The sequence below is a fragment of the Sciurus vulgaris genome, assembly GCF_902686455.1.
Source record: "Sciurus vulgaris genome assembly, chromosome: 16".
Taxonomy (NCBI): Eukaryota; Metazoa; Chordata; class Mammalia; order Rodentia; family Sciuridae; genus Sciurus; species Sciurus vulgaris.
Window position 1 is genome coordinate 59,298,250 of NC_136477.1, and position 24,176 is coordinate 59,322,425.

Below are 24,176 nucleotides of genomic sequence, written 5' to 3' on the forward strand. Positions count from 1 at the left end.
TTTCTTCTTGGTACCATGGATTGAACTCAGGGGCGCTTAACCACTGAGCAGCATCCCCAGCCCTATTTTGTACTTTATTTAGAGACAGGGTCTCACTGAGTTGCTTAGCACCTCACTTTTGCTGAGACTGGCTTTAAACTCATGATCCTCCTGCCTCAGCCTCCCAAGCTGCTGTGACTGCAGGCATGTGGCCCTGTGCCCTGCTTGGCATGAAATTTTATTACTAATTAATAATTTCATTGCAATGAAAAAATATTTGCATCACAACACTGTAGGGACTTCCACAGGTGCTGGAAGGCTGACCGTGCCCAGGAGCTGGGCTGGGTCATGCTCAGAGCTCAAGTGCGGGAGGTGCCCTCTGGGTCCCTAGAAGCATGGTGCTGTGGACCCATCAGCAGACGTGGAGAGGGGTGAGGGAGCCGCCCACGCTGGGCCCGCACTGTGTGGAGCCACGGCCTGGTGGCGGCCCACTGCCCGTAGCTGTCGCAGTCTGCAGAGCTCCTTGGCTGCCTGGAGCCCGCTGCTGGCCAGGGCCTAGCCAGGTGCCAGCGGGAAGCAGGTGCTGCCCTGCCAGGCTGCAAGCCCAGCGGAGCGGACCTGGACCTGGGGAAGGGGCCATCACTCCAAGGCTGTGAGGAGAAAAGGCTCTTGGCACTGGGTGTTCTGCGCAGCAGAGGGCAGCTCAGAACCCCCGGGCAGCGCCTAACCAGGTGCTCCCGCATGAAGCTGGTGAGAAGCCTGGGTCTGCAGTGCCCACTGGGTCCTGCTTCATCTTCGCAAGGGCTGGAGAGGGAACGTGTCTGCCATCTGCTAATGGGAAGCCGAGCCTCGGACTGTGGTGGACAGCCCTGGCTCGGTCAGATCTTCCAGTGGGGCTGGCTGTCCCCCCGCTGGGACAGCCAGGCAGAGGCTCCCCTCGGGCTGGGCAGATGCTGCACAGCGGTCACCCTAGGCTACATGGACCTGCATATACAGCACATTGTCACTGCATGGTCCCTTTTTGGGACCCTCACAAGCTGATTCTAAACCCATATCCACGTGTCGAAGGTCAGGGGTCTGCATGTGCTGTAAGGATGATGGCCGAGGATTCCCCTGCCACACTGGAGAGTGGTGGTGACGCTGCTGTCCCTGAGCCAGGGTGCTCCTAGTGGCAGCAGAGGCAGCACTGAGCTGGAGTGCAGGCTGTGGACCTCGCTGGACAGAGCGTGGACCCCAGCTGGGGTGCCCACCCTCCTGCTGCCCCTATGGAAGCGTGACACCAGACACACGGATGGGTGCAGGCGGTGAGGCCCCAGGGAGAGGCTCAGACCCCACTCAGCCTGTGGAGGACCTCAGGGGGACGTCCTCGCCTGCTGGACAGGGGACGGGTCTGAGGTCATCAGGCACCTCACAGAGGCCGGCGAAAGGGTATAGGAGGGTGAACAGGACGACATGACCATGAGCAGTGTTGCCCTAAAGAGGTGGGAAGACAACCACAGAGAGAAGGGGGCCGGGCAGATGAGTCCAGGGCTGGTGGAGACCACCGTCCAGAGAGGCACCGTCCACTGGGACTTTGAGCACTGAGGTCAGCAGGCAGCTGCAGGCCAGTGGGAGCCACCAGTCAGCAGGTGACGGAGCCCTTAAGAGTGCAGGGTGCCCAGGAGAGAGCCCACTGCGCAGTGAGGACAGGCAAAGACCTGAGTGGGTGTGTCAGGAGCAAATCCTGGAGCCTCAGAGCCACCAGAACCAGGTGAGGGACGCAGCCCGCAGCCATGCTAGGAGCACCCGTGGGACCTGAGGCTGGACTGAGGGGCACACCGCTCCCTCCATGGCCAGTAGCCAGAGGAGGTGACTGCCCCAGGGACACCACCTCCTCAGCAGGACTCAGCCTGTGGAAATGGGAAGACCACAGGGTGAGCTGGGGAGAGGAGCCCCAGGAGGAACATCGCCAGCCTAAGTGTGGAGAGCTGGCCAGGCTGGGCTGAGGGGGACACTTGCTCACGGGTGAGGCAGGGAAGAGGGTTTCCAGGCGCCAGCAGGCCTGTCCCCCAGGGGTGGGAGTATGGACTGCACAGGGCGCCTGTGCTCCTCAGGCTGCAGGCGGGCTGAGGCTGTGTGTTGGGAAAGATACATTTTATAATAAATCCACAAAGGAGGGGTGAGGAGAGCTTCACAGGCTGATCTTTATTCATCCCAAACAAAAACACACTCAGTCCAATAGGAATAGAAGGAAACGGTTAAAACTTGTGAAGCACATTTGCCAAAGCATGGGGCAGACACGGGCTGAGTGTCCACATGGCTACCACTCCATCCTGGAGGGCGCAGGCCAGCTCACTGGGCCCTGTCCACACACGTAGCTCCGGGGGGCACAGTGAGGGAGCAGAAGGCCGCTGGCCCTTTCTTCCTAGGTGTTATGATTTTACAACTCGGAAACCTGCCCATGCTTATTATGAGAAAGAGTTTTTGTTTTGTAGATACAAAGATGGCAAATGTGCAACAATCAGTAGCTTTCTCTAACCTTGTTTCTCTTTTAAACTATGAAAAATTTCTCATTTCCAACAAAATTGGCAACAACTTATACTAAAATAATTCATAAAAAGAAATAGAACATTATTCATTAATTTGTAAGAAAGAAATAAAGCCTACATTAGGATTTTAAAATCTATTTGGAAGAAATAACCCAAACACTGATATATAAAGAAACATGCCCATTTTCTACAGGAAAACATGTCATTGTGAAACTAGATTCCACGTCACTGTGTGCACACACTGCAGTCCAGGCGGACACCAGTGGCTGCTGCTGTCCTCAAGGTGGGCTTGAAGCTGTGACCTACAAGGGGAAAGGTTCTGAGAGTCCCCAGTTCATTTCTGAAAAAGAAAGCAGGTGAGGAAGGACTGTGGAGAACGAACCCTTCCAGGGACCACAGATGGGGACAGGGCTCACTCTAGGACAGGCCTGCAGTGCACTGCTGGACGAGGGAGGTGGGTTCAGTATCTGGCCGCCCTGGAACCACCATCAGTGAGCTCGGCTCTCAGGAGGATCAAAGCTCTGAAGGTTGTTAACCATGCAGTCACAAAAATCAGAAGATGTGGCCCGCCTTTGAGTGGGGTTGTCTTCACAGGCAAGGTTGGGGGCCTGGGGCCTGGAGGCTGGAGGGGAGAGGGCAGGGCAGGGCATTCACCGCCAGGCAGGGGTCCACCCTGTGCACTTCAGCAGAGTAAAGGGACATTCAAAGCGAGGAAAAGCAGCAGTGAACACAAACTGATGTCAGCCTGTGAGGGGAGGTGGACACAGAGGAGGGAAGGAGCGCTCTGTCATCAGCTGGGCAAACGTCCACCGTTAGTGACCTGCTGCTGTCAAAGATGTGGGAATGGCTACTTTAGACCTGGCATGTGAGTGCAGGTCACTGTGACACACACCTATGGATAGCTGTGACAACGTAAAGAGACCTCTTCTGTTGGGAACAAGGAAGGAGTAGAGTGGGCTTTGCCTTGGCTCCTCCTGAACCTTCCCCCTCTAGCTTCTTGGTGTCTGCAACTGCGGCCACCAGAGAGGGAGGAGAATCCGTTCCAAGACATGTGGACGCGGGTATGGCCCTCCACAGCCCCAGGAAAGCAGGGGTGAACATCCTATGGGCTGGGGGCTGGCGGCTGAGCTGCCTCCAGGGCCCCAGGTATCTCGGTGGCCTCTGGAGGCCCTGGCGCTCCCTGTGCTGATGGTGCGCTGGTGGATCTGTTCTCCAGTTTGGATGGTGGATCTCCCCCCAGCTCAGCGGGTATGACCCTGAGCTGTATCGCTGGAAACTGGGGCTCTTGTGCTGGAGGCACTTCTGGTGGCACTGCAGCTGCAGAAGGAAAGAGCCCAACATGACCGCCTTGCCCTGGGCCTTTCCTGCTTGCTGCCAGCACCTGCCCTGAGAGTAAGGCAGCTCCTCCCCACCCCCCCGGCAGGTGTCTTGTCAGACCAGGGCCACCAGGCTTGTGTGGCTCAGAACCAAAAACCAGTTCCTGTGGGGACAGCACAAGGCTTTCTCACACCATCATCCACCCCAGCGTCCTCGTCATAGGCCCAGACTCACTGGGATCGGGGTCCTCCAGCTGTGCCAGGAGTCCATGCACATGGAGGCTCAGCTCCGTCCCAGGCATGGTGACCTGCAGGAAGGTGTCCAGACTCCTCAGGGTGTTCAGACCCGGGGCCCCCAGGTAGTCTTCTGCATTTGTACGCAGCAGGGTTTGGATGATGGAGCAGAGGGCACTGTGGAGGTGGGCAGGCAGCCGTCAGCACCTGGCGCCTCAGGCTGGACCCTCCCAAGACCACCTGGGTGATGGGCTTCCCTCAGCGTGACTTGGCAGCCCCTGGGCAACTGGGCGAGGAGGGCGAACCTGAGGGACATGTGTGGCCAGTGGTCCCCCAGCTTCTGTCCAGTCTCCATGCGGGAGAGTGTGGGTGCTCTGGGGGAATCGGCCGTGTTGGAGGGGTCCTTACAGGGCCTGGCCCTGGTACCCCAGCCAATCATCTGCTCCTTGGATCCCTGACCCTCCCCTCTGTGTCCTGCTACAGGCAAAGCCCTCTGCTGGGAGTGACAGCAGGGTGGACCTGGCTTTGCCCAGCCTCCTCTACACCAGCCTCCCAGTGCCCCATCTGGAGAAGGGAACTCTCCCTCTCTGACTAAAGACCACTCACTTCTTCACTTTAAGCTGCTCCTCCTCCTCTTGTGCCCTGAGGTCTCCATCCCTAGAGAAGGCCAGGCAGGTGTCACCTCTTACAACCCAGGCCCCTTTTCTCCTAGGTGCCTGGTGGGATTGACCAGCTTCCTGAAAGTTGGGGCTCCCGAGGGCTGGGAGGTGTGTCTCCCTTCTCCTGAGTGACAGGCTACCTTGAGAGATGAATGGACCCACCACCCTCTGCCTCTCTGTCTCTAGGCCTGGGTCCCCGCATGCATCCCAGGGGTCCCTGTCTGGCTCCGTGGTGATCAGGGACCCTCCCAGAAGTGATCCACACTTTCCTTTTCTTCCCAAAAGTGGAAGTTGCTTTCCTGAGGCCTCACAGCTTGAGGACAGGCCCAGGGAGAAGCTCAGAGCCCTGGGCCCCAGCCTGAGGCCAACCTGCCAGGGCTCCTTCTCCTTGGTCCTGCACACACCCAGGCAGCATGGTCCCTGTGGCCCCTCCTTGCAGAGAGTTGGGGTTCGGTGTTGCCTGGCCTCCCACACATGCTGGAGTGCTGGGTCCCTGGGTGGGGAGAAGGGGTGCACCTTCTGCACAGCTGCTCCATCAGCTTGTGGGTGCTGGTCAGACTCTGGTGGGTGCGCTGCAATTTGTGGACGAAGGCCTCGTTGCCCCTCTGCATTTCATTGATGATGTCCTCCACCACCAGCACCTTGAATGTCTGCACCAGCCTGGACAGGTCCCCTGGCGCAGCTTTGCTCTGTTCCTCATAGTGTGGGCACCAAAGGGGACACTTCAACATGGAAACAGTGGCAACCTGCAAATGATGCTGGCAGATCATCAAGTGAGATCCAAAGACATCCTCCTCTCTTTGTATCCCTTTCTCTCTCTCTCTCTCTCTCTCTCTCTCTCTCACACACACACACACACACACACACAGCCATGAGGGACTGTGCTCTCCAAGATGGGATCAGAATGGGGTCTAGCCTAAGCTCACCTGCCCTGGGCTGCTGTGTCTCATTCTCCAGTTCCTCCTAAACCTTCGTAAGATGGGAGGGGGCCGGACACTGACCCAGCGCCTCCACAATCGGGACAGGCCCCTGCTCATGGCCTTCCTGAGGCTTGCACAGCAACCCGTCGGGAGACAGCAAGAGCTCATGGCTCTGGATCGCTCTCTCCACACAACTGAACAGACTGGGCTGTGCCCAGTCTCTGGGTGCCTGGCTACCAGGGTTCTGAGTTCTCTGTTCCATTGCCAGGAAGTGAGGTCACTTCCTGGGGTCCCCCTGCTGAGTCTCAGTGTGAATTGATCCTCTCTGGAAGTTTGTTTATTTGGTTATTTTATTTATTTCTTCATTTTGGTACCATGGATTGAACCCAGGGGCACTTAAACACTGAGCCACATCCCCAGCCCTTTAAATTTTTCTTTTAGAGGCAGGGTCTCACTGAGTAGCGTAGGGCTTTGTTAAGTTGCTGGGGCCAACCCTGAACTCACCATCCTCCTACCTCAGCCTCCTGAGCCGCTGACATTACGGGCGTGCACACCACACCTGCTGGAACTTTCCTTTTCTGTGTAGGAGTATGTTGTTAATACTTGATGTCAGGAAGATGTTATGACCAGCAACCTGGAGTCTGGATCCAGATGTTCTCAGTTCATGTCCTACTGTATTGTGTATTAGCTGTGTGGCCTTGCTTGGTACTTAACCTCTGGGAACTTCTGCTACAGGGAATCATTATAGCACTTCAGTTGAAATGTGTCCTGCAAAATTTCAGGTGTTGGAAAACTCACCCCCAAATTCTTAAATTGATGCTAATTGGAGGTGGGGTCTTTGAGAAGTAATGAGAGTTAGGTGAAGTCAGAAGTGTGGTGTCCCCTGATGGCGTTGGTGGTTTCCTAAGAGGAGGACCGGAGAGCTAAGCCTGCCTCTGACCTGGGGATGATGCCTTTTACCACATTGTGATGCAGCAAGAAGGCCCTCCCCAGAGGCAGGCACCGTGATCCCAGCCTGCAGAAATGAGAGAAAGACATTCTTCTTCTTTATAGATTACCCAGTCTGTGGCATTGTGTTGGAGTCACATAAAATAGTCTAAATAAAGTATCTCTCTCATAGGTGAGTCATATGGATCAAATGGCGTCCCAGGCCAGGCATTCCTAACAAGCATCTGGCACGTGGAAAGTGCTAAATGCAAGTTAGATGCCAATATCATTCCTTTTTGGCTAGTATAAGAAATAACGCAAAAAAATGTTTTTCCTGCAAGCTGAAACTAGTCAATCTACCAAGGAAATCAGAAATGAGGAAGTCACAAAGTCTTAGATGCAGCTGTGATTCAAATATGTGTTTTCTGTGTCTTGACTTGATCTGGAATACTGAATCATTGCTTAAACTGAGAGTAAGTGTGCTTATAAAAATACCTAATTGACCGGACCAAACACTCAGAGCCACAATGACTTGAGAGCAGATATAGGATCACAAGTTCAAGGCCAGCCTCAGCAACTCAGCCAGGCCCTGTCTCTAAATCGTAAAGAAGGGCTGGGTCCTGGCTCAGTGGTCGAGCACCCCTGAGTTCCACTCTGGTACCAAAACCAAAACAAACAAACAAAAAAAACCCCAGCTAATCCCACCTAATTGGCATCATCCTAACTTTGAAGAATTCATGGAGTTGGAATTTCTCAAAGGAAGGTTTGGTTCCTCTCTCTTGATGGCCAAGGTCCTCATCTGCAGTAGCAACCCCCGCACCAGGACTTATGATACAGAATTGAACAGACATAGGCCTTCAATCAGTACATGGTTGACTAACGTATGGCAGGAACCAGCGACGTGTGTGTCAGCGGTGGTCCTTGTGTCAGGGTTTCCTGGTTGTGACCAGAAGGAGAACAATTTAGAGGAGGGTAAGTTTATTTTGGCTCAGGGTTGCAGAGGCTCAGTCCCTGGTCAGTGGGCTCCAGATCTCTGGGCCAAGGGGAAGCAGATCCTGGTGGAAGGGTGCAGTAGAGGAAAGTCTCAGCCGAGGCAGCCCAGGAGCAGAGGCAGCAAGAGCAAGGGACTGGGACAACTGTCACCCCAAGGACACGCCCCGTGACCTACTTCCTGCAGCCACGCCCCGACCTGCCTTCATCCATTCCAGTTAGGCTGCTCCTCAGCTGGTCATCTGCTTGTGCACATTCCTGCATGGTCCCCCACAGGAGGTTTTGGGGGACACCTCATCTCCACGACCTAACAGTCGTGAACTTCGGGGTCTAAAATCTGGATCTTTTGCTTAACTGGTAACTCAAATAACCGCTGGGGGCAGGGGAGTGGAAGGATGTACTTTGCTTTTCCTGAGTGGTTTCCTTCCAATCTTCCTCCTGAGATACTTAGAAAACGCCCAGAATGGCTGCTGCACACCAAGTGCATCGACCGGCCAGCGCCCTGGCCCTAGGCAAGGGCTGCGAGGTGGCCGCGCCCACCCGGACTGGAAATCTGCATCCCCTGGCAGCCCTGGAGCCTGGTTCCCGGGCTCTGCTGTCCTGGCATCACTGCTGCCCCCTGCTCGCTGTCCCCTGAACACGCACCCGCTCCCCTTCTGGCTCTTCAGAGGATGAGGTGGTGCCCAGGCCAAAGGTCACAGCTGGTTAGAAACCTCTGCAACCCTCAACCCTCCCAGCCAGCTGCCCATCAGTCCTTCGTGGGGCCTGCAGGAAAATGTTCTCTTTCTCTTGTCTGAGATTTGCTGAATCCACTGGCGGTGGATGCAGTGCCATTTCAGTGTGTCCAAGAGATTCTCTTCAAGTTAATCCTTTTTTATTTAATTGTAATATATGGCCATCATGTTCCAAACGACTGGTAGGTCACTGTGACCATTCTGCTTTTTTTGCTGGGGCCAGGGGGGGCGAGTATGGGGGATTGAAGCCAGGAGCACTTAACCACTGAGCCACATTTCCAGCTCTGTTTTGTATTTTATTTAAGACAGGATCTCACTGAGTTGCTTAGTTGCTCAGCCTTTTGCTGAGACTGGCTTCAACATGGGATCCTCCTGCCTCGGTCCCAGGTTGGTGGGATTACAGGCATGTGCCATTGAGCCCCAATAGTAAGCAGGTATTGATGACAGCGTGTAGCTTGGGGACTTGACAGGAGCACCTGCTTGGGACAACACAGGGACAGCACTGTGGAAGTGCGAGGATCCAACACAGCATGCAGGCCTCTTTGACCACCTGGTGGCAGTGTTAGGACAGCAGGAAATTCCGCTGACCTGGGAGGACCCGGGACCTCAGTGAATGCAGGGCGACTACCCGTGTTGGCTTTTTCTCTCCATCCCTGGAAGCCACCTCCTGTGGGACAGGCCTCGTGCCACCCCACTGCAGGTGGAGATCTACACTGTACCAGGCCTGCTCATGGGGACATAAGGTGCAGGACAGAGCAATGGTCAGAGAGTCCAAGGAGTCAGAGCAGGAACCCACCACATGCCACTCCGTATCATGATTCAGAGGTGGGGGGGGGGACGTGAACACACCCATGGGGTCGAGAGGGTACAGAAAGGTTGGAGGAAGAGGTGACATTTTGGAGAAGATGAAGACAGTGGGTTTGGGTTAGTTCTGACTTTAAAGGGTGGACCCTGTGCCAGTTCCTGTGTTTCTCTTCATAAACCTCCTTTCACATAGAAGGAAAGTGGTGTTGCAGACGGTGTTTTAATAGCTTGGCTCTTCGTGGGTAACAACGTGCACACATAATCATCTACATAGGAGCAAGGAAGACCTGAGAGGTGATATGAAAAGTCAGGATCCTGGGAGGGTGCCAAGAAGCATGCCTGTCATCCCAGCGGCTCTGGAGGTTGAGGCAGGAGGATCCCCAGTTCAAAGCCAGCCTTAGCCACTTAGTGAGGCCCTAAGCAGCTCAGCGAGACCCTGTCTCGAAATAAACACAAAATAGGGCTGGGGATGTGGCTCAGTGGTTGAGCACTCTGGGTTCAATCCCTGGTACAAGAAAAAAGAAAAAAGAAAAAAGAAAAAAAAAAACTGCATCTAGAAGGGAGGCTGGCAGCAGCTTTGATCATAGCCCTGTGCACACACACCATCTTGGGGCTGTGCAGGGAAGCTGTCATCAGGGGCTCTCACATATGTCTTTGAAATTCAATGAAAAAAATTGAAAGATCATGTAATTAAAAGTGAGCTCTCACCAGAGCGAGCACATAAAGTTAATTATACGCTCAGAGGAGCATTTCTCTTCTTCTTTTTCTTTTTTTAAATGCAGTGGGGATGGCCGTCACACCATTGTTCCCCGTGGGCTGCCACAGAGAACTGACTGCACTCTGCTCACACTGAAAGAATCCCAAGCCCAGAACAGAGCATCCTTTCAGAGACAAATGAAGTAACATAAAGGGAAAGAAGACAGGCTGGAAAGGAGGAGAGCGCAATCTAAACAGAACGGAGTTCGGGGAGAAAAGGCCTTGTGACACTGATACCAAATGATTTAAAAATAAAGCCTGGCGCTGGGGGAAGTGGCACATGCCTGTAATCCCAGGGCCTCAGGAGGCTGAGGCAGGAGGATTGCCAGTTCCAGGCCAGCCTCAGCAACTCGATGAGGCCATGAGCAACGTAGCTCGACCCTGTTTCAAGAAAATACAAAAGGACAGGGGATGCAGCTCAGAGGTTAAATGCTCATGGGTTCAATGCCCAGTACGAAAAAAACACCAAAGAAGACACCTGTTTATCTTCACCCTGTGACCACCAAGACCCCAGGCTTCAAGCTTAAAGAGAGGTCTCTGTAAAATGAGTTAATCTAGTCAAATCGACCTAATGGCTACAAAGAGATGGATAGAACTGGCGATTTGCTGTTCAATACTGTGCTGTCGATATGGGGCCTGAAGCTCTTTGGATCAATCAAGCCACCGAATCACAGCAACAGTTCAGAGTTCCCTTGGTTTCTCAGCAATGAATGGTAATGATGCTAAAAAGCAAAGAGAGAGACAGGTCCGACCTGAGCCTGCTCTTCTCCTTGCCAAAAGCAGCAGGGCTGTGTGCCTGGCCTAGGAGGTCCTCGGTACCTAGAATAGCGACGGGTACAGGATCCCTGTAAATTAGATCCTTGGCACTTGCAACCTAACTTTCATCAGGAATCAACCCGGGGGCGTACTGGAAACCAGCAAGAACCAGTCACGGAGCATTGAAACTTCCTGTCTTATGATAGAGGTTTTCACATAAGAACCAGTTTATTTTTTTTATAGAATTTTTATTTCCAAAATTAGATGTTAACCAATGATAAAATAAATCTGCTACTGTGTACCATGTCATAAATGAGAGAATGGACAATTGCAGCAAAAGAATTCCAGCATGTTCTCTGGGCCTGACCGCAGGACCGTTCAACCTGCTTTCCACAAACAGTCCTTCATCAAACCTATCACTCACCCACTTTCACTGACCTTCATCTCAAAGATTCTTTTTGCCCCAACAGGATCAATGATTGATGTAAATATCAATGAACTATATATGGTAATTCAGAGGTATAAAGGTTCAACCTGCGTAAACAGCAAGCGCTAACTAGATGCTAGATCCACATGTCACACTTTACATATCAACACACCCGTGGCTTAAAAACCATAGATGGGGACAGGAAGCTTCAAAGATCTGCAGCACAGCTATTAACTGAAAAGAAATTTCAAGAAAATATTTTCCGAGCTAAAGGGGAACGTTTCATGACCTTAAGAGAGTAACTTCTTCCAGAAACTAAAACAACCCTCATTGCCTATGGACCCAATAACAAAATTTCAAAATATCTGAAGTAAAAATAAATAAAAGTAGAAAGACAAATCCACAATCACATTTGGAGATTTCCAACCCTTCGCCTTCCTGGCAGGAGTACTCACCTGGAAGGCGTGACAACAGTATTGGCCCTTTTGGCCTAGTGCTGTTTACAGAGAGTCATATGCAACACGGCAAGTACAAAGTGAAGAAGGACAGACTGTATTCTGTCATAAAATATGCTGTGAGAAATTTTAACAATTTGAAATCATGCACACTGTGTTTCCTGCATGACTTCTTTCTTTTACTGGTTTTTCATTATCTTCTTGACAGTGACATCTAAATAATTTTTTCTCACACATGTAGACAGGGTAGTAATGTCTGCTCACTCACCGTCCTTCCCATCCCACCCCCACCCTCCCTCACTCCCCTCTGCACAGAGTTCCTTCACTCTTCACTACGCACCCCCTCTGTGGAGCAGCCTCGGCTTATCAGAAAACACTCAGCCTTCAGTGTTTGGGGACTGGCTTGTTTCACTTAGCATGATAGACAGTCTCCAGCTCCATCCATTTACCTGCAAATGCCAAAAAAAGATCAGTTTCTGATCACATCTCCAATTCCCATCACAGATCACAAGAGAGTGGTTGACATAACTCCATGAACATTGTAAACTCATATGCTTAGAAAACATCAAAGACAGAAAAATAACCAAGGGGGAAACTGCATACCTGAAAAAATTACAGTTTATAAAATGTGATGGTTGCTTACAAACTGACGAGGAGAGATCCACAGAGCATTGGAATTTCATGAAACAGGAGTGATTTCTAGTCAGTACAGGTGTGAAAAGAAACCTCGTCACTGATAAAGCAAGCCAAAGGGACGGCAGCTGAGGTGCTGTGAGCAAAGCTTATCCGTGAAAGAATTATCCACCAGTGTGGTGCACGCCTGAAATGCCAGCAGCTTGGGAGGCGGAGGCAGGAGGAGGGAGTTCAAAGCCAGCCTCAGCAACTCAGTGAGACCCTAGGCACCTCAGTGAGGTCCTGTCACTAAATCAAATTTAAAAAGGGCTGTGGATGTGGCTCGGTGGTTAAGCATTCCTGGTTCAATTCTTAGTACCAATAACAAACAAACAAACAGAAAATGAAAAACAATTTTAAAAAGCACATTTTGACAGAGGGGAGACAGGCCTCATACCTTGTCCTTTCAGGGGACAGTACAAGAAATATGACTGCCAGCTGCTGTCCTCAATCAGCCCATAAGCAAATCTCTCCTTTCTCCAAAGAGGGTCTGTCCAAAGGTGCCCTTCCCGTTCCTGAGACAATAGGTGTCGTCTCATCTCATCAGACACTGAGAGGAATCTGCACTGGACCTTGCTGCTCACCCCAGTCTGTTACCACAGGCTCAGGGCCCCTGTGTCCCAGGAAGCTTCTGCAGGAGAGACCACTCTTCATCCAAGTCGGCACAAAAACACACAGGCTGCCTGTTTCTTTGCATGTTCCTTACAGGACTCACATGTCTTCTGGAACTTACTTTCAGTCCATCTGCATGCTTTGTGCAGATAATCTATCTATTAATTTATTTAGTACCACAGATTGAACCCAGGGGCACTTAATCACTGAGCCACACCCACAGCCATTTCTATATTTTTTTAGAGACAGGGATCTCACTGAGGTGCTTAGGGCCTCACTAAGTTGCTGAGGCTGGCTTTGAACTTGCAATCCCCTGCCTCAGCCCCCTGAGCTGCTGGCATTTCAGGCAGGCACCACCCCACCCAGCAATGTCTGCCATGAAGCTGGCAGCAGCCAAGGGAAGGATATTAATCCTTCTGTCCCCACAGGGCTTCTGTTCAGTATTCAGAATGTCCTGGAGAAATAGATGATCTGATCCCTACAGAATGTATCCAGATGTCAAATGTCCACACTCCTTCATGGAGCAACGGCTCTTCTAGGGCTTTGGATCAAGAAACAATCACACAAGTATGGAAAGCACGTGGGTCCTCACATCATCCACATGCAATCCATGTTCCTAACAGCAGAGACATGGAAAGGGTCCACGCTGATACCAGTTCAGGACTGAGGGGGAGCAGCTGACCCGTAATATGATGGGCTCCTATGTGGTCAGTCCCTATTTACCGATGCAGCCAGATGCCACGGGCCTGGTGAATTGGAAGCCTCAAAGTTACCATCTAGACTTGGTATCACACACTGCAAAGCTCACCAAACTGACTCCTCCCCTACCACAGTGGGCAATTCAAAGCTGATCGAGCTGCAGGCTCCGCCGCCCTCCAATCTTCCAGTCCCTCTCCAATGCTCACACTCACTTCTCCAGAGAATATGTCTGAACAAGATCATCAACATCTTTTCCATTTTCTCCATTCCCTCTTTCACTCTAGCCCCCAAAGTCTTGAAACCTTTCTTCCATCTTTTCTCACCCTCTCTGGGGATGACAGAGCCCTCTTGCAGCGCATCTGCTCAACATGCCACATTTGTCAACGAACCAATTCTAACACACCCTTCGGCCTGAACCCTTCCCTTCCCATCAGGCTTGGGGGCACATCCCCGCAGCTGACTGGCAAATCGACTTCACCAACATGCCCAGGGTTAAACGCAAGAAGTACCTACTAGTACTGGTGGATACCTCCTCGAGACGGGTCGGGGCTTTTCCTACATCCAACAAAAGGGCCTCTACCGTCGCTAACATCCTAATGACTCAGATCATCCCTCGATTTGGGATGCCCACATCCATTCAATCCAACAACGGCCCAGAATTTGTTTCCCAAGTCACTCAGACCCTCACTCACGCCCTCTCTCTCCCATGGCATTTCATTGCCCCTACGGCCCACAGGCCTCAGGGAAGGTTGGAAGAACAGAGATCCCTTAAGGATATCCTCACTGAACTAGCTAAGGAATTCAGTTTGGATTGGGTTAAATTACTCCCTTTGGCCCTTTTATGCTTTCGCGCCTTGCCCAAGAAGCCCTCGCTTCCCTCCCCATTCCAGGTCATGTACGGTCGCCCTCTCATCCCCTGGGCTCTCACCCAAGCCTTGGCCTATTTCTGACAAATACGCCTCACCCCTTCTTTTCCACCATCGAACCGAACGATGGAAACAGCACAACTGGCTCCTTCCTGATCCCAGTCTCTCTCAAAACCTTTTTCCTTTGACACCCAGGCAATCTGTCTATGACTGTCCTCCAGGGGAAAGAAACCCTTTACAACCAAAATGGGAAGGACCTGCAGAAGTCATCTAATGTACCCCAACAGCTGACAAGCTAGCAGGCCCCACAAGCAACTTACCCCATGGATTCATATTTCTAGGCTCAAACCAGCCTCCTGTCCCGCGGATCCAAAAGAAGCTCATCGGGAAACTCCTTCTCACGAAGCTCGTCCCAGACTCTCCTGTTCTCCCCCCTCAAAACCCTCTAACACTACATTTTCCTTGCATCTCACTCCTCAAACCCAGACCCGAAAATACTCAAACCGTACACCAAAATGTTCACCTCCGGAATGTTGCTCCACCTACTCCTCCTAGTACGTCCAAGTCACCCCTCACATGCCACAACTTTTGTCTGGACATTCAAAACAGGAGAGACCTACACCGAACACAGCACCAAAACTACTCGTCTACTTCCCACCTCTGCATCGGGTCCAACAACAGGATGTGCAGCTCCAATAACCCTTATGTCCACACCATCTACCAAGGACTCCTTCAGTCAGCCCCCCTTCTCTCCTACCTCTGCTTCATCTATGACCAGGCTAAGATCACTGTCACTGGTGGCCTGGTGCTTCTGGGGGTTGTCCATATGGGTCATACAACATTCACTACCTGGGTCACCCCACCCCTGGGCATCTTCTCACCTCCGCCTCCAATAATCTCCAGAAACATGACAACTGCTCAAGTTCACTCACTATCGAAGACCCCTGGGACCCATACTGGGCAACCAGAGAGACGGCCTTCATTATTACGGAACTTGGTCTAAACCTCATGGGACCTTTCACATCTCTCGTGAACTCACACCCGTAGAGTCACAAATCCCTCAAGTTGCTTCACATATACAACACTCAGAAAAGGTTCTTATCCAGACCTTATAAAATACATCCTCACCTTCTGCTCATACCTATTCTTGGCCACACCTTATCCAAGATACAGCTAGATTTCTAAATCTCACCTCCGCTGATCCTAAAAATCGCTTCTTAAGTGCCTCCTTGCAACGACCCCTCCTGGCCGCAGTCCCCCTGAACTCCTCTAACTACTCATTCCTAACCTCTGCAAAACCAGTGACACCTACCCATGCTGCCCCTTACGGGAACCTGAACCAGATCACTTCATTCGCTGCCTTCTCACATCTCACCCTCAATATATCCTTCAGGTATACTTTGCCACGCTCATACCACTATTACAAGCGCTGTATATACCCACCCTGGACATTTCTTCTGGTGCAACGCCACTGTCAGTAACCAGCTCCACGTTGATTCCACTTCTCCCTGTGTCCTTCTCACACTGGTGCCTCAATTCACCCTCTGCAGCTCCTCCGAGCTTCCATCTTTTTTCCTTCCCTCCCCACGGCAGAAACGAGCTGCCTTCCTACCTGTACTCGTGGCAATGCCAGTAACCTCTTCTATCACCGGAGTTGCTCTTTCAGCCAGAGCCCTCGGTCACTCTTTGTGGGCCACGGGAGATTTGAACACCAAACTTGAAGGCGCCCTCACTTCAACAGCCGAATCCCTAGCCTCCTTACAAAAACGGGTGACCTCTTTGGCCCAGGTGACACTGCAAAACTGCAGGGCCCTAGATCTTCTCACAGCTGAAAAAGGAGCTACTTGTTTATTCCTCAGAGAAGAATGTTGTTATCACATCAATGAATCCGGGTGGTAGAAGAGAACACTATTAAACTACAGCACTCAGCTGCGGGGCTTCGAGGACATACTTCCAGCTCCCCGTTCGTCTTGGCTCCAGTACCCCTTCCTTGCATGGGTGCTCCCATCCAGGGGCCAACACTCCTCATTTCTCTCGCCTGTCTCTTTTTACCTGCTTGTTAAAGCTCCTTCAACGTCACCTTCACACTATTTCTAACCAGACTTTCACCCAGCTTCCTGTCAGGTACTATTAGCCACTGGCTACAGATGACGTCCCCACATCCCCCGGGGACATCTTACCACCACCTGCTAAGGAAAAACTACTCAGCTCGTGGACCTCTCTCCTCACATCCCTTCACCAGAACGCGTGGCTCATTCCTTCTGAGGCTGCTACAGGGGACATTCACCAACCTCACCCCCCAAGAAACCTTCCCTTTTCGGCCTCGTTACGGGGACTCCTAACCATATTTCTCCCGCAAACCTCTACCCCTTCCCAGACCTCGCCCCGTCCAGCAGGAAGTAGCCACATTGAGCGATGCCCCATTGCAAAATACATAAAAAAAAAAAAATATATATATATATATATATATATATAAGGTCACTGTTCTTCCTTTTCCCTACGGGTGCTTTACTGACTTTCTCCCGCATGTGTGAACTCCCACCCAATCAGTGCTTGACACCCTGCACAGACACCTGGAAACAAGGCTCACCCAGTCGACTCTCACCTGTTTCTTACCCCAACCAATCAGCCTCTTCCCGGCCCTATATAAGTGTGTACATTTTAAAAATAAAACGAAACTGCTCCGGCATTTGGCTTTGGCTCGAGTCTCATGTGATTCCGTTCACTTTCCCTTGGATTAAATAATGAACATTTAAACAACAGCTGTAGCATAGTCTAGGGACGAACGGGAACCAGGTTAGACTGCTTCATCTGTACCATTTATTTCCTCCCGTCTCTGTGACTGCCTCATCTGTGTGTTTGTGAGTGACCAGCCTGTGACCTCAGCATTAGAGGATCCTCAGGTGATACAGATGAGTGACGACCCACACACCTGAGGACAAGCTCAGAGCAGATGGCAGAAGGACCCTGCAAGGCATGTGGGCAGCTAGGGAGGCCCTGCAAGCTCCAATGGCTCATCCAGTGTCACACAGAGAGCCCAAGAGGGGAAGGGTCTGAACCCATCTGCCTCCCACTCCTGGGAAGCTGCTCCCCAGGCTTTTGCTGAGCACAGAGGGGGTGTGTGTGGGTCAGCCACTCTCAGTTGTGTCACAGGCCAGGGGAGTGGGCGACTCCAAGATGGCTCCCATTTTGTGAGGAATTACCTCAGGTAAAGAGACCTCAGGAAGTGACCTCACTTGCTGGCAATGGAACAAAGAGAACTTGGAACCCTGGTAGTCAGGCACCCAGAGACCAGGCACAGCCCAGTCTGTTCAGTTGTGTGGAGAGAGCGATCCAGAGCCATGAGCTCTTGCTGTCTCCCGACGGGTTGCTGTGCAAGCCTCAGGAAGGCCCTGAGCAGGGGCCTGTCCCGAATGTGGAGGCGCTGGGTCAGTGTCCGGCCCCCTCCCATCTTACGAAGGTTTAGGAGGAACTGGAGAATGAGACACAGCAGCCCAGAGCAGGTGAGCTTAGGCCAGGCCCCCACTCTGATGCTGTCTTGGAGACCCTCACAGCCATGGGAGAGAGAGGGGGCAGGGAGAGGGGGAGGGAGAAAGAGAGGAGGACTTTTTGGATCTCACTTGATCCACCAGCATCATTTGCAGGTTGCCACTATTTCCATTTTGAAGTGTCCCCTTTGGTCCCCACACTAGGAGGAACAGAGCAAAGCTGCGCCAAGGGACCTGTCCAGCCTGGTGCAGACATTCAAGGCACTCCTAGAGGAGGACATCATGAATGGTCTCGTGCCTGCCCCACAGAGGGACAAGGAGGCTTTCCTCCATGATTTCCAGAGCACCTACCAGAGCCTGACCAGCACCTACAAGCTGATGGAGCAGCTGTGCAGAAGGTGCACCCCTCCTCCCCGCACAGGGATCAACACCCTCCGGCATGTGTGGGAGGCCAGGCATCACTGAACCCCATCACTGTGGAAGGAGGGGCCACAAGGACCACCCTGCCTGGGTGTGGGCAGGAACAAGGAGGAGGAGCCCTGGCAGGTTGGCCTCAGGCTGGGGCCCAGGGCTCTGAGCTTCTCCCTGGGCCTGTCCTCAAGCTGTGAGGCCTCAGGAAAGCAGCTTCCACATTTCGGAAGAAAAGGAAATTGTGGATCACTTCTGGGAGGGCCCTGATCACCACAGGAGCCAGACAGGGTCCCCTGGGATGCATGCGGGGACCTGGGCCTGGAGATAGGTACAGTGTGCTGGGTCCATTCATCTCTCAAGGTAGCCTGTCACTCAGGAGGAGGGAGACACAATTCCCAGCCCTTGGGGCTCCATGACTCTCAAGAAGCTGGTCAATCCCACTAGGCATCTAGGAGGTAAGGGGCCTGGGTTGTAAGAGGTGGCACCTGCCTGGCCTTCTCTAGGTGTGGAGACCTCAGCGCACAAGTGGAGAAGGAGCAGCTTGAAGTGAAGAAGTGAGTGGTCTTTAGTTGGAAGGAGGGTCCCCTTCTCCAGATGGGGCACTGGGAGGTTGGTGTCGAGGAGGCTGGGCAAAGCCAGGTCCACCCTGCTGTGACTCCCAGCAGAGGGCTTTGCCTGTAGCAGAACACAGAGGGGAGGGTCAGGGATCCAAGGAGCAGAGGATTGGCCAGGAACCCAGGGTCAGGCCCTGTGAGGACCCCTCCAACTCGGCCAATCCCATGAGAGCGCCCACACTCTCCCGCATGCAGATTGCACAGAAGCTGGGGGACAACTGGCCACACACATCCCTCAGGATCCCCCTCATCGCCCAGTTACCCAGGGGCCCCCTTGCCCACACTATGGGAAGCCCATCACGCAAGGGCCTTGGGCGGGTCTAGCCTGAGGACCAGGTGCTGACGGCTGCCTGCCCACTCCCACTCCACAGCACCCTCTGCTCCATCATTAAAATGCTGCAGGATACACATCCTGAAGACGTCCTGGGGGCCCCGAGTCTGGACACCCCAAGGCATCTCAACACCTTCCAGCAGCACACCATGCCTGGGACAGAGCTGAGCCTCCATGTGCACGGACTCCTGGCACAGCTGGAGGACCCCGATTCCAATGAGTCTGGGCCTGTGATAAGAACACAGTGTGAGGAAGCCTTGTGTTGTCCCCATAGGAACTGGCATTTGGTTCCGCTCCACACAAGCCTGGTGGCCCTGGTCTGAGAAGACACCTGCCGGGGGGGAGGAGCTGCCTTACTCTCAGGGCAGGTGCTGGCAGCAAACGGGAAAGGCCCAGGGCAAGGCGGTCATGTTGGGCTCTTTCCTTTTGCAGCTGCAGTGCCACCAGAAGTGCCTCCAGCAGAAGAGACCCAGTTTCCAGCTACACAGCTCACGGCCATGCCCGCTGAGGTGGGGGGAGATCCACCATCCAAACTGGAGAACAGATCCACCTGTGCACCATCAGCAGAGGGAGTGCCAGGGCTCCCAGAGGCCACCGGGACACCTGGGGCCCAGGAGGCAGCTCAGCTGCCAGTCACCAGCCCAGAGGAAGTTCATCCCTGCTTTCCTGAGGCTGTGGAGGGCCAGACCCGCATCCACATGTCTTGGAATGGATTCTCCTCCCTCTCTGGTGGCAGCAGTTGCAGACACCAAGAAGCTAGAGGGGGAAGGTTCAGGAGGAGCCAAGGCAAAGCCCACTCCACTCCTTCCTTGTTCCCAAGAGAAGAGGTCTCTTTACGTTGTCACAGCTATCCATAGGTGTGTGTCACGGTGACCTGCACTCACACAGCCAGGTCTGAAGGAGCCATTCCCACATCTTTGACAGCAGCAGGTCACCAGAGGTGGACGTTTGCCCAGCTGATGACAGAGCGCTCCTTCCCTCCTCTGTGTCCACCTCCCCTCACAGGCCGACATTGGTTCGTGTTCACTGCTACCTCTCGTCCCCTCTGAATGTCCGTTTACTCTGCAACAGTGGACTGGGTGGACCCCTGCCTGGCGGTCGAGGCCCTGTCCTCTCCCCTCCAGCCTCCAGGCCCTCAACCTTGCCTGTGAAGACAACCCCACTCAAAGGCGGGTCACACCTTCTCCTGATTTTTGCGACTCCATGGTTAACAACCCTCAGAGCTTTGATCCTCCTGAGAGCCGAGCTCACTGATGGTGGTTCCAGGGCGGCCACATACTGAACCTGCCTCCCTCCTCCAGCAGTGCGCTGCAGGCCTGTCCTGGAGTGAGCCCTGTCCCCATCTGTGCTCCCTGGAAGGGTCAGTTCTCCACACAGTCCTTCCTCACCTGCTTTCTTTTTCAGAGATGAACTGGAGACTCTTAGAACGTTTCCCCTCTACAGGACACAGCTTCAAGCCACCTTGAGGACAGCAGCAGCCACTGGTGTCCGCCTGGACTGCAGTGTGTGTGCACAGTGACGTGGAATCCAGTTTCACAATGACATGTTTTTCCCGTAGGAAAAGCATGTTTCTTTACATATTCGTTTTTGGGTTATTTCTTCCAAATAGATTTTAGAATTCTAATGTAAGCAGTATTTCTTTCTTATAAATAGGTTAACAATGTTCTATTCCTTTTTATGAATTTTTTTAGTATGAGTAAGTTGTTGCCAATTTTGTTGGAAATGAGAAATTTTTCATAGTTTAAAAGAGAAACAGGGTTAGAGAAAGCTACTGATTGTTGCACATTTGCCTTCTTTGTATCTACAAAACAAAAACTCTTTCTCATAATAAGCAATGGCTAGGTTTCCGAGTTATAAAATCATACCGCCTAGGAAGAAAGGGCCAGCGGCCTTCTGCTCCCTCACTGTGCCCCCAGAGCTACGTGTGTGGACAGGGCCCAGTGAGCTGGCCTTCGCCCTCTAGGACAGAGCGGTAGCCATGTGGGCACTCAGCCCATATCTGACCCATGTTTGCCAAACGTGCTTCACATGTTTTAACAGTTTCCCTCTATTGCTATTGACTCAGTGTGTTTTTGTTTGGGATGAATAAACATCAGCCTGTGAAGCTCTCCTCACCTCTCCTTTGTGAATTTATTATAAAATGTATCTTTCCCAACATGTAGCCCCAGCCCGCCTGCAGCCTGAGGAGCACAGGGTGCCCCGTGCAGTCCCCATTCCTGCCCCTGGGGAACAGGTGGTCTGGCACCTGGAAACCCTCCTCCATGCCTCACCAGCGAGCAAGCGTCCCCCTCAGCCCAGCCCGGCCTTCTCTCCACACTTAGGCCAACAACACAAACTATTATTTTTAAAACCTTATTATATATATCAAATTTTGATCATGAACCTGTGTTAAATTTATCAGTAGAGAGGAAAAAAATCCTTGATTTCAATCAGTAATAGCTTAACATTTGTGTCAGGTACAGGTCTAAGCTCTTTGGCTCTATCCTTAGCTAAATAGAAACTATCATTATCGCTATTTTACGGATGATAAACTGAGGGTTCAATCATAATTACTTGGGCTGAAAATAAAACCCAGACAGTCTGATCCAAGACAGCACACCATTTCATGCTTCACACTGACATGTCATCCTGGACCCACGGACTTAAGGGGGTGGTACTTAAAATTAAGGACATTCAGAGCCCTTCCCCTAACATTACACAACCAGTTAATCCCCCCACCCCCAAATCCTGTACTGGTGAGTGTTATGCATATTGGGCCACACAGAGTAAAACAGAAATTGCTCACCAGTCCAGCAATTTCCTTTCATAGACGGATCAATACCTAAGTAAATCACTAGCTTATACATACTAAGGGACAAATACAAGCATGTTTTCTACAGCAGCCGTTTGTTAAATACTGCTAAAACAACATGTATGTCCATGAACCCCCGAACAGATACCCTACAGCACGTTCCACAGTTGAAGATTAGGCAGCAATTAACCAGAATGAGCGAGATGTCACAGGACGTCCTCTGAGATACACCAGGTGGAAGGGTAAACAGGACTGCCCAGACACTAGGACTCCACAGAGGTCAAGAGTTCAGTGCTACCCATTTTCTACAGGACAAATACATGCTCCTAAATGCACAAGGAAAATACTAGCTTATCTATGAGGATGCAAGGAGTCAAAGGTCAAAGGGGGCTGGGCTTGTGGCTCAGTGGTAAGAGTCCTGCCTAGCATGAGAGGCACTGGGTCCGGTTCTCATCACCACATACAAATAAATGAATACAGTAAAGGTGTATAATATCTTAAAAGATATATAATAATAACAAAAGGTCAAACTAAAACACTTACTGAGCTTCAGTTTCTTACAAGGAGAACTGTACACATTTTTATAACATATCAAAACAAATACTTTCCAAACAGGTGAGAACAGTGAAGTAATGAGAATGACCCCAATTTTGTAAAAGCAGTGAATAAAACATCTCTGCACTGCTCTTGTAGCTAATGACAGCGAGCTCCACGTGCAGGAACACACTGGCATCTGGGGTAGGTCAACAGGCTAGTGCAAGACTATCATTTTTCATTCATGTTTGCACTGACTCAGGAGCTCAGGTGAACATGACTGCCTTTGTCTTTCTAAAGTTAATCTTTAGAATGAGATGATGTTAATGCAGAACAGGCCCCACGTGGAGATGATACTAACAGAAAAGGGCGCGCCCAGCCCCGCTCACCTTGTCGCCTATCCGACACAGGTACTCAGCTTTCGCCATCATTGCATCCCGAATCTCACTCTCCCCCAGATTCTTCTCTGTATCCTCCAGCTCCTCATCCAAACGGTTCAGCTCTTCTTCATTTGCCTTCTTCATTTTATTGAGGAGGTCCATGTCCATCTGCCAGTGGAGGGCATGCACAAGGCTTCATAATAAGGCTCCTTGCCATGTCTGAAAGCCGAAAAGAGGAATGCACCAGTGGGTCACCTGGGAATCTAAAGGCGGTGTCTGCCCGCCTCTGTCCACGCGGTTGTCGCCCACCTGTCTCCTCCCACTCTGCGAAAGGAACCTGAGACCGTGTGGCAAACCACTTGGCCAAACCTCAACGTTTGCAGGTGGGGGCTGCACGGGCCCATCCTGACTCCCGCCATCCTCCCAGGTCTAAAGGGAGGGCGAGCCTCTGCGCTGCACGGCTTCAACGCAAAGGAGGAAACTCGAGTCTGCAAGCAGGAGACGGCGGGAGCCTCTCTGCACACGCTCACTGGCGCGTCCAGCCACAAGCGCTCAGGGCTGGGAGGACGACAGGAACCGGACCCAACCTCCGCTCCCCCGGAGAGCTCGGCTGACAGGACCAGCCGCCAGGAGCCCAGCACAGGCTCCCCGCAAGCGGCCCTCGGACAGAAAGGACCCCTAGCAGACCCCGCGGAGCAAGGCGCGGCCCCCCGGAAAAGCCCTAAGGGACGGAGGGGCGCCAACGTCCTGTGCTCCGCTGCGGAAAGGCCCGCGGGCTGCGGGGCGCGGGCGGCCAGGCCCAGGCCGCTGACTGGCGCTCGCGGGGCCTCACAGTTGTCGCGGAAGGTCGCCATCAGCTCTTCGAGCCCCATCGCGCGTCCCCGCGGTGCTCCGGCAGGCGCAGCAGGAAGGGTAGCTGCGCGATGCGCAGGTCGGGGTTCTTGGGCAGACCCTCCTCCTCCAGGTTCTCCAGCGGCATTTCGGAGGCAGAAGGAACCACAGACAGAGAGAAAGCCGGATCCGACGGGCTGCGAGGACGGCAGCGGAAGCAGGAGGAGTCGACCACGCCCCCAGCCGCCTCCGGCCGGGCTTCCGGTCCCGCCCCTACCGCCGCCGCCTACAGCGCCCCCTCCTGACACCGCCGGGAACAACTCGCCCCGCCTGAGCACCTGAGCCCTCCTGTGGTCACTAGTGGCTTTTCCTAGTTCAAAGTCAGGCAGAGGCCCTGAGTGACTGGAACCCAATATGGAAGTTCCAGCACTTGAAACTTTCCTCCCTCCCCTATTATCTCTT

The 24,176-nt window shown here is 52.5% G+C and overlaps 2 protein-coding genes and 1 long non-coding RNA gene across 4 annotated transcripts in view; 1 reads left to right on the forward strand and 2 right to left on the reverse strand.

Annotated features, from left to right (window-relative positions):
• The window catches only part of LOC306646061, a 104,160-nt gene that overhangs the window by 25,433 nt on the left and 54,551 nt on the right, over positions 1–24,176 (reverse strand). The gene's annotated exons all lie outside the window — the stretch shown is intronic.
• On the reverse strand, positions 307–23,152 carry LOC306646045 (uncharacterized protein). Of its 2 annotated transcripts, XM_079114469.1 has the most exons (3): positions 22,893–23,152; positions 5,233–5,462; positions 3,734–3,824 (listed from the first exon to the last, which is right to left on the reverse strand). In XM_079114469.1, exons 1-3 carry the CDS (start codon positions 23,049–23,051, stop codon positions 3,749–3,751), a joined length of 465 nt encoding a protein of 154 aa, XP_078970595.1. In that variant the 5' UTR covers positions 23,052–23,152; the 3' UTR covers positions 3,734–3,748. The 2 variants fall into 2 exon arrangements, with proteins under 2 accessions (XP_078970596.1, XP_078970595.1); XM_079114470.1 differs by lacking the exons at positions 3,734–3,824; positions 5,233–5,462 and adding an exon at positions 307–629.
• Positions 17,883–20,766, forward strand: LOC306646046 (ral guanine nucleotide dissociation stimulator-like). The gene is made up of 3 exons (XM_079114471.1): positions 17,883–18,220; positions 18,737–18,787; positions 19,219–20,766. Exons 1-3 carry the CDS (start codon positions 18,105–18,107, stop codon positions 19,499–19,501), a joined length of 450 nt encoding a protein of 149 aa, XP_078970597.1. The 5' UTR covers positions 17,883–18,104; the 3' UTR covers positions 19,502–20,766.

What these genes read in the sequence shown, in the direction of transcription:
- LOC306646045 (XM_079114469.1), bottom strand. Translation starts at nt 23,051, where the DNA reads ATGGACATGGACCTCCTCAATAAAATGAAGAAGGCAAATGAAGAAGAG. An exon ending in TGTGTCGGATAGGCGACAAG is followed by an intron (nt 5,463 to 22,892) that starts GTGAGCGGGGCT and finishes CATCATTTGCAG; the next exon opens with GTTGCCACTGTTTCCATGTT. An exon ending in ATGGAGCAGCTGTGCAGAAG is followed by an intron (nt 3,825 to 5,232) that starts GTGCACCCCTTC and finishes TTCCTTCTGCAG; the next exon opens with CTGCAGTGCCACCAGAAGTG.
- LOC306646046 (XM_079114471.1), top strand. Translation starts at nt 18,105, where the DNA reads ATGAATGGTCTCGTGCCTGCCCCACAGAGGGACAAGGAGGCTTTCCTC. An exon ending in ATGGAGCAGCTGTGCAGAAG is followed by an intron (nt 18,221 to 18,736) that starts GTGCACCCCTCC and finishes GGCCTTCTCTAG; the next exon opens with GTGTGGAGACCTCAGCGCAC. An exon ending in GAGCAGCTTGAAGTGAAGAA is followed by an intron (nt 18,788 to 19,218) that starts GTGAGTGGTCTT and finishes CCCACTCCACAG; the next exon opens with CACCCTCTGCTCCATCATTA.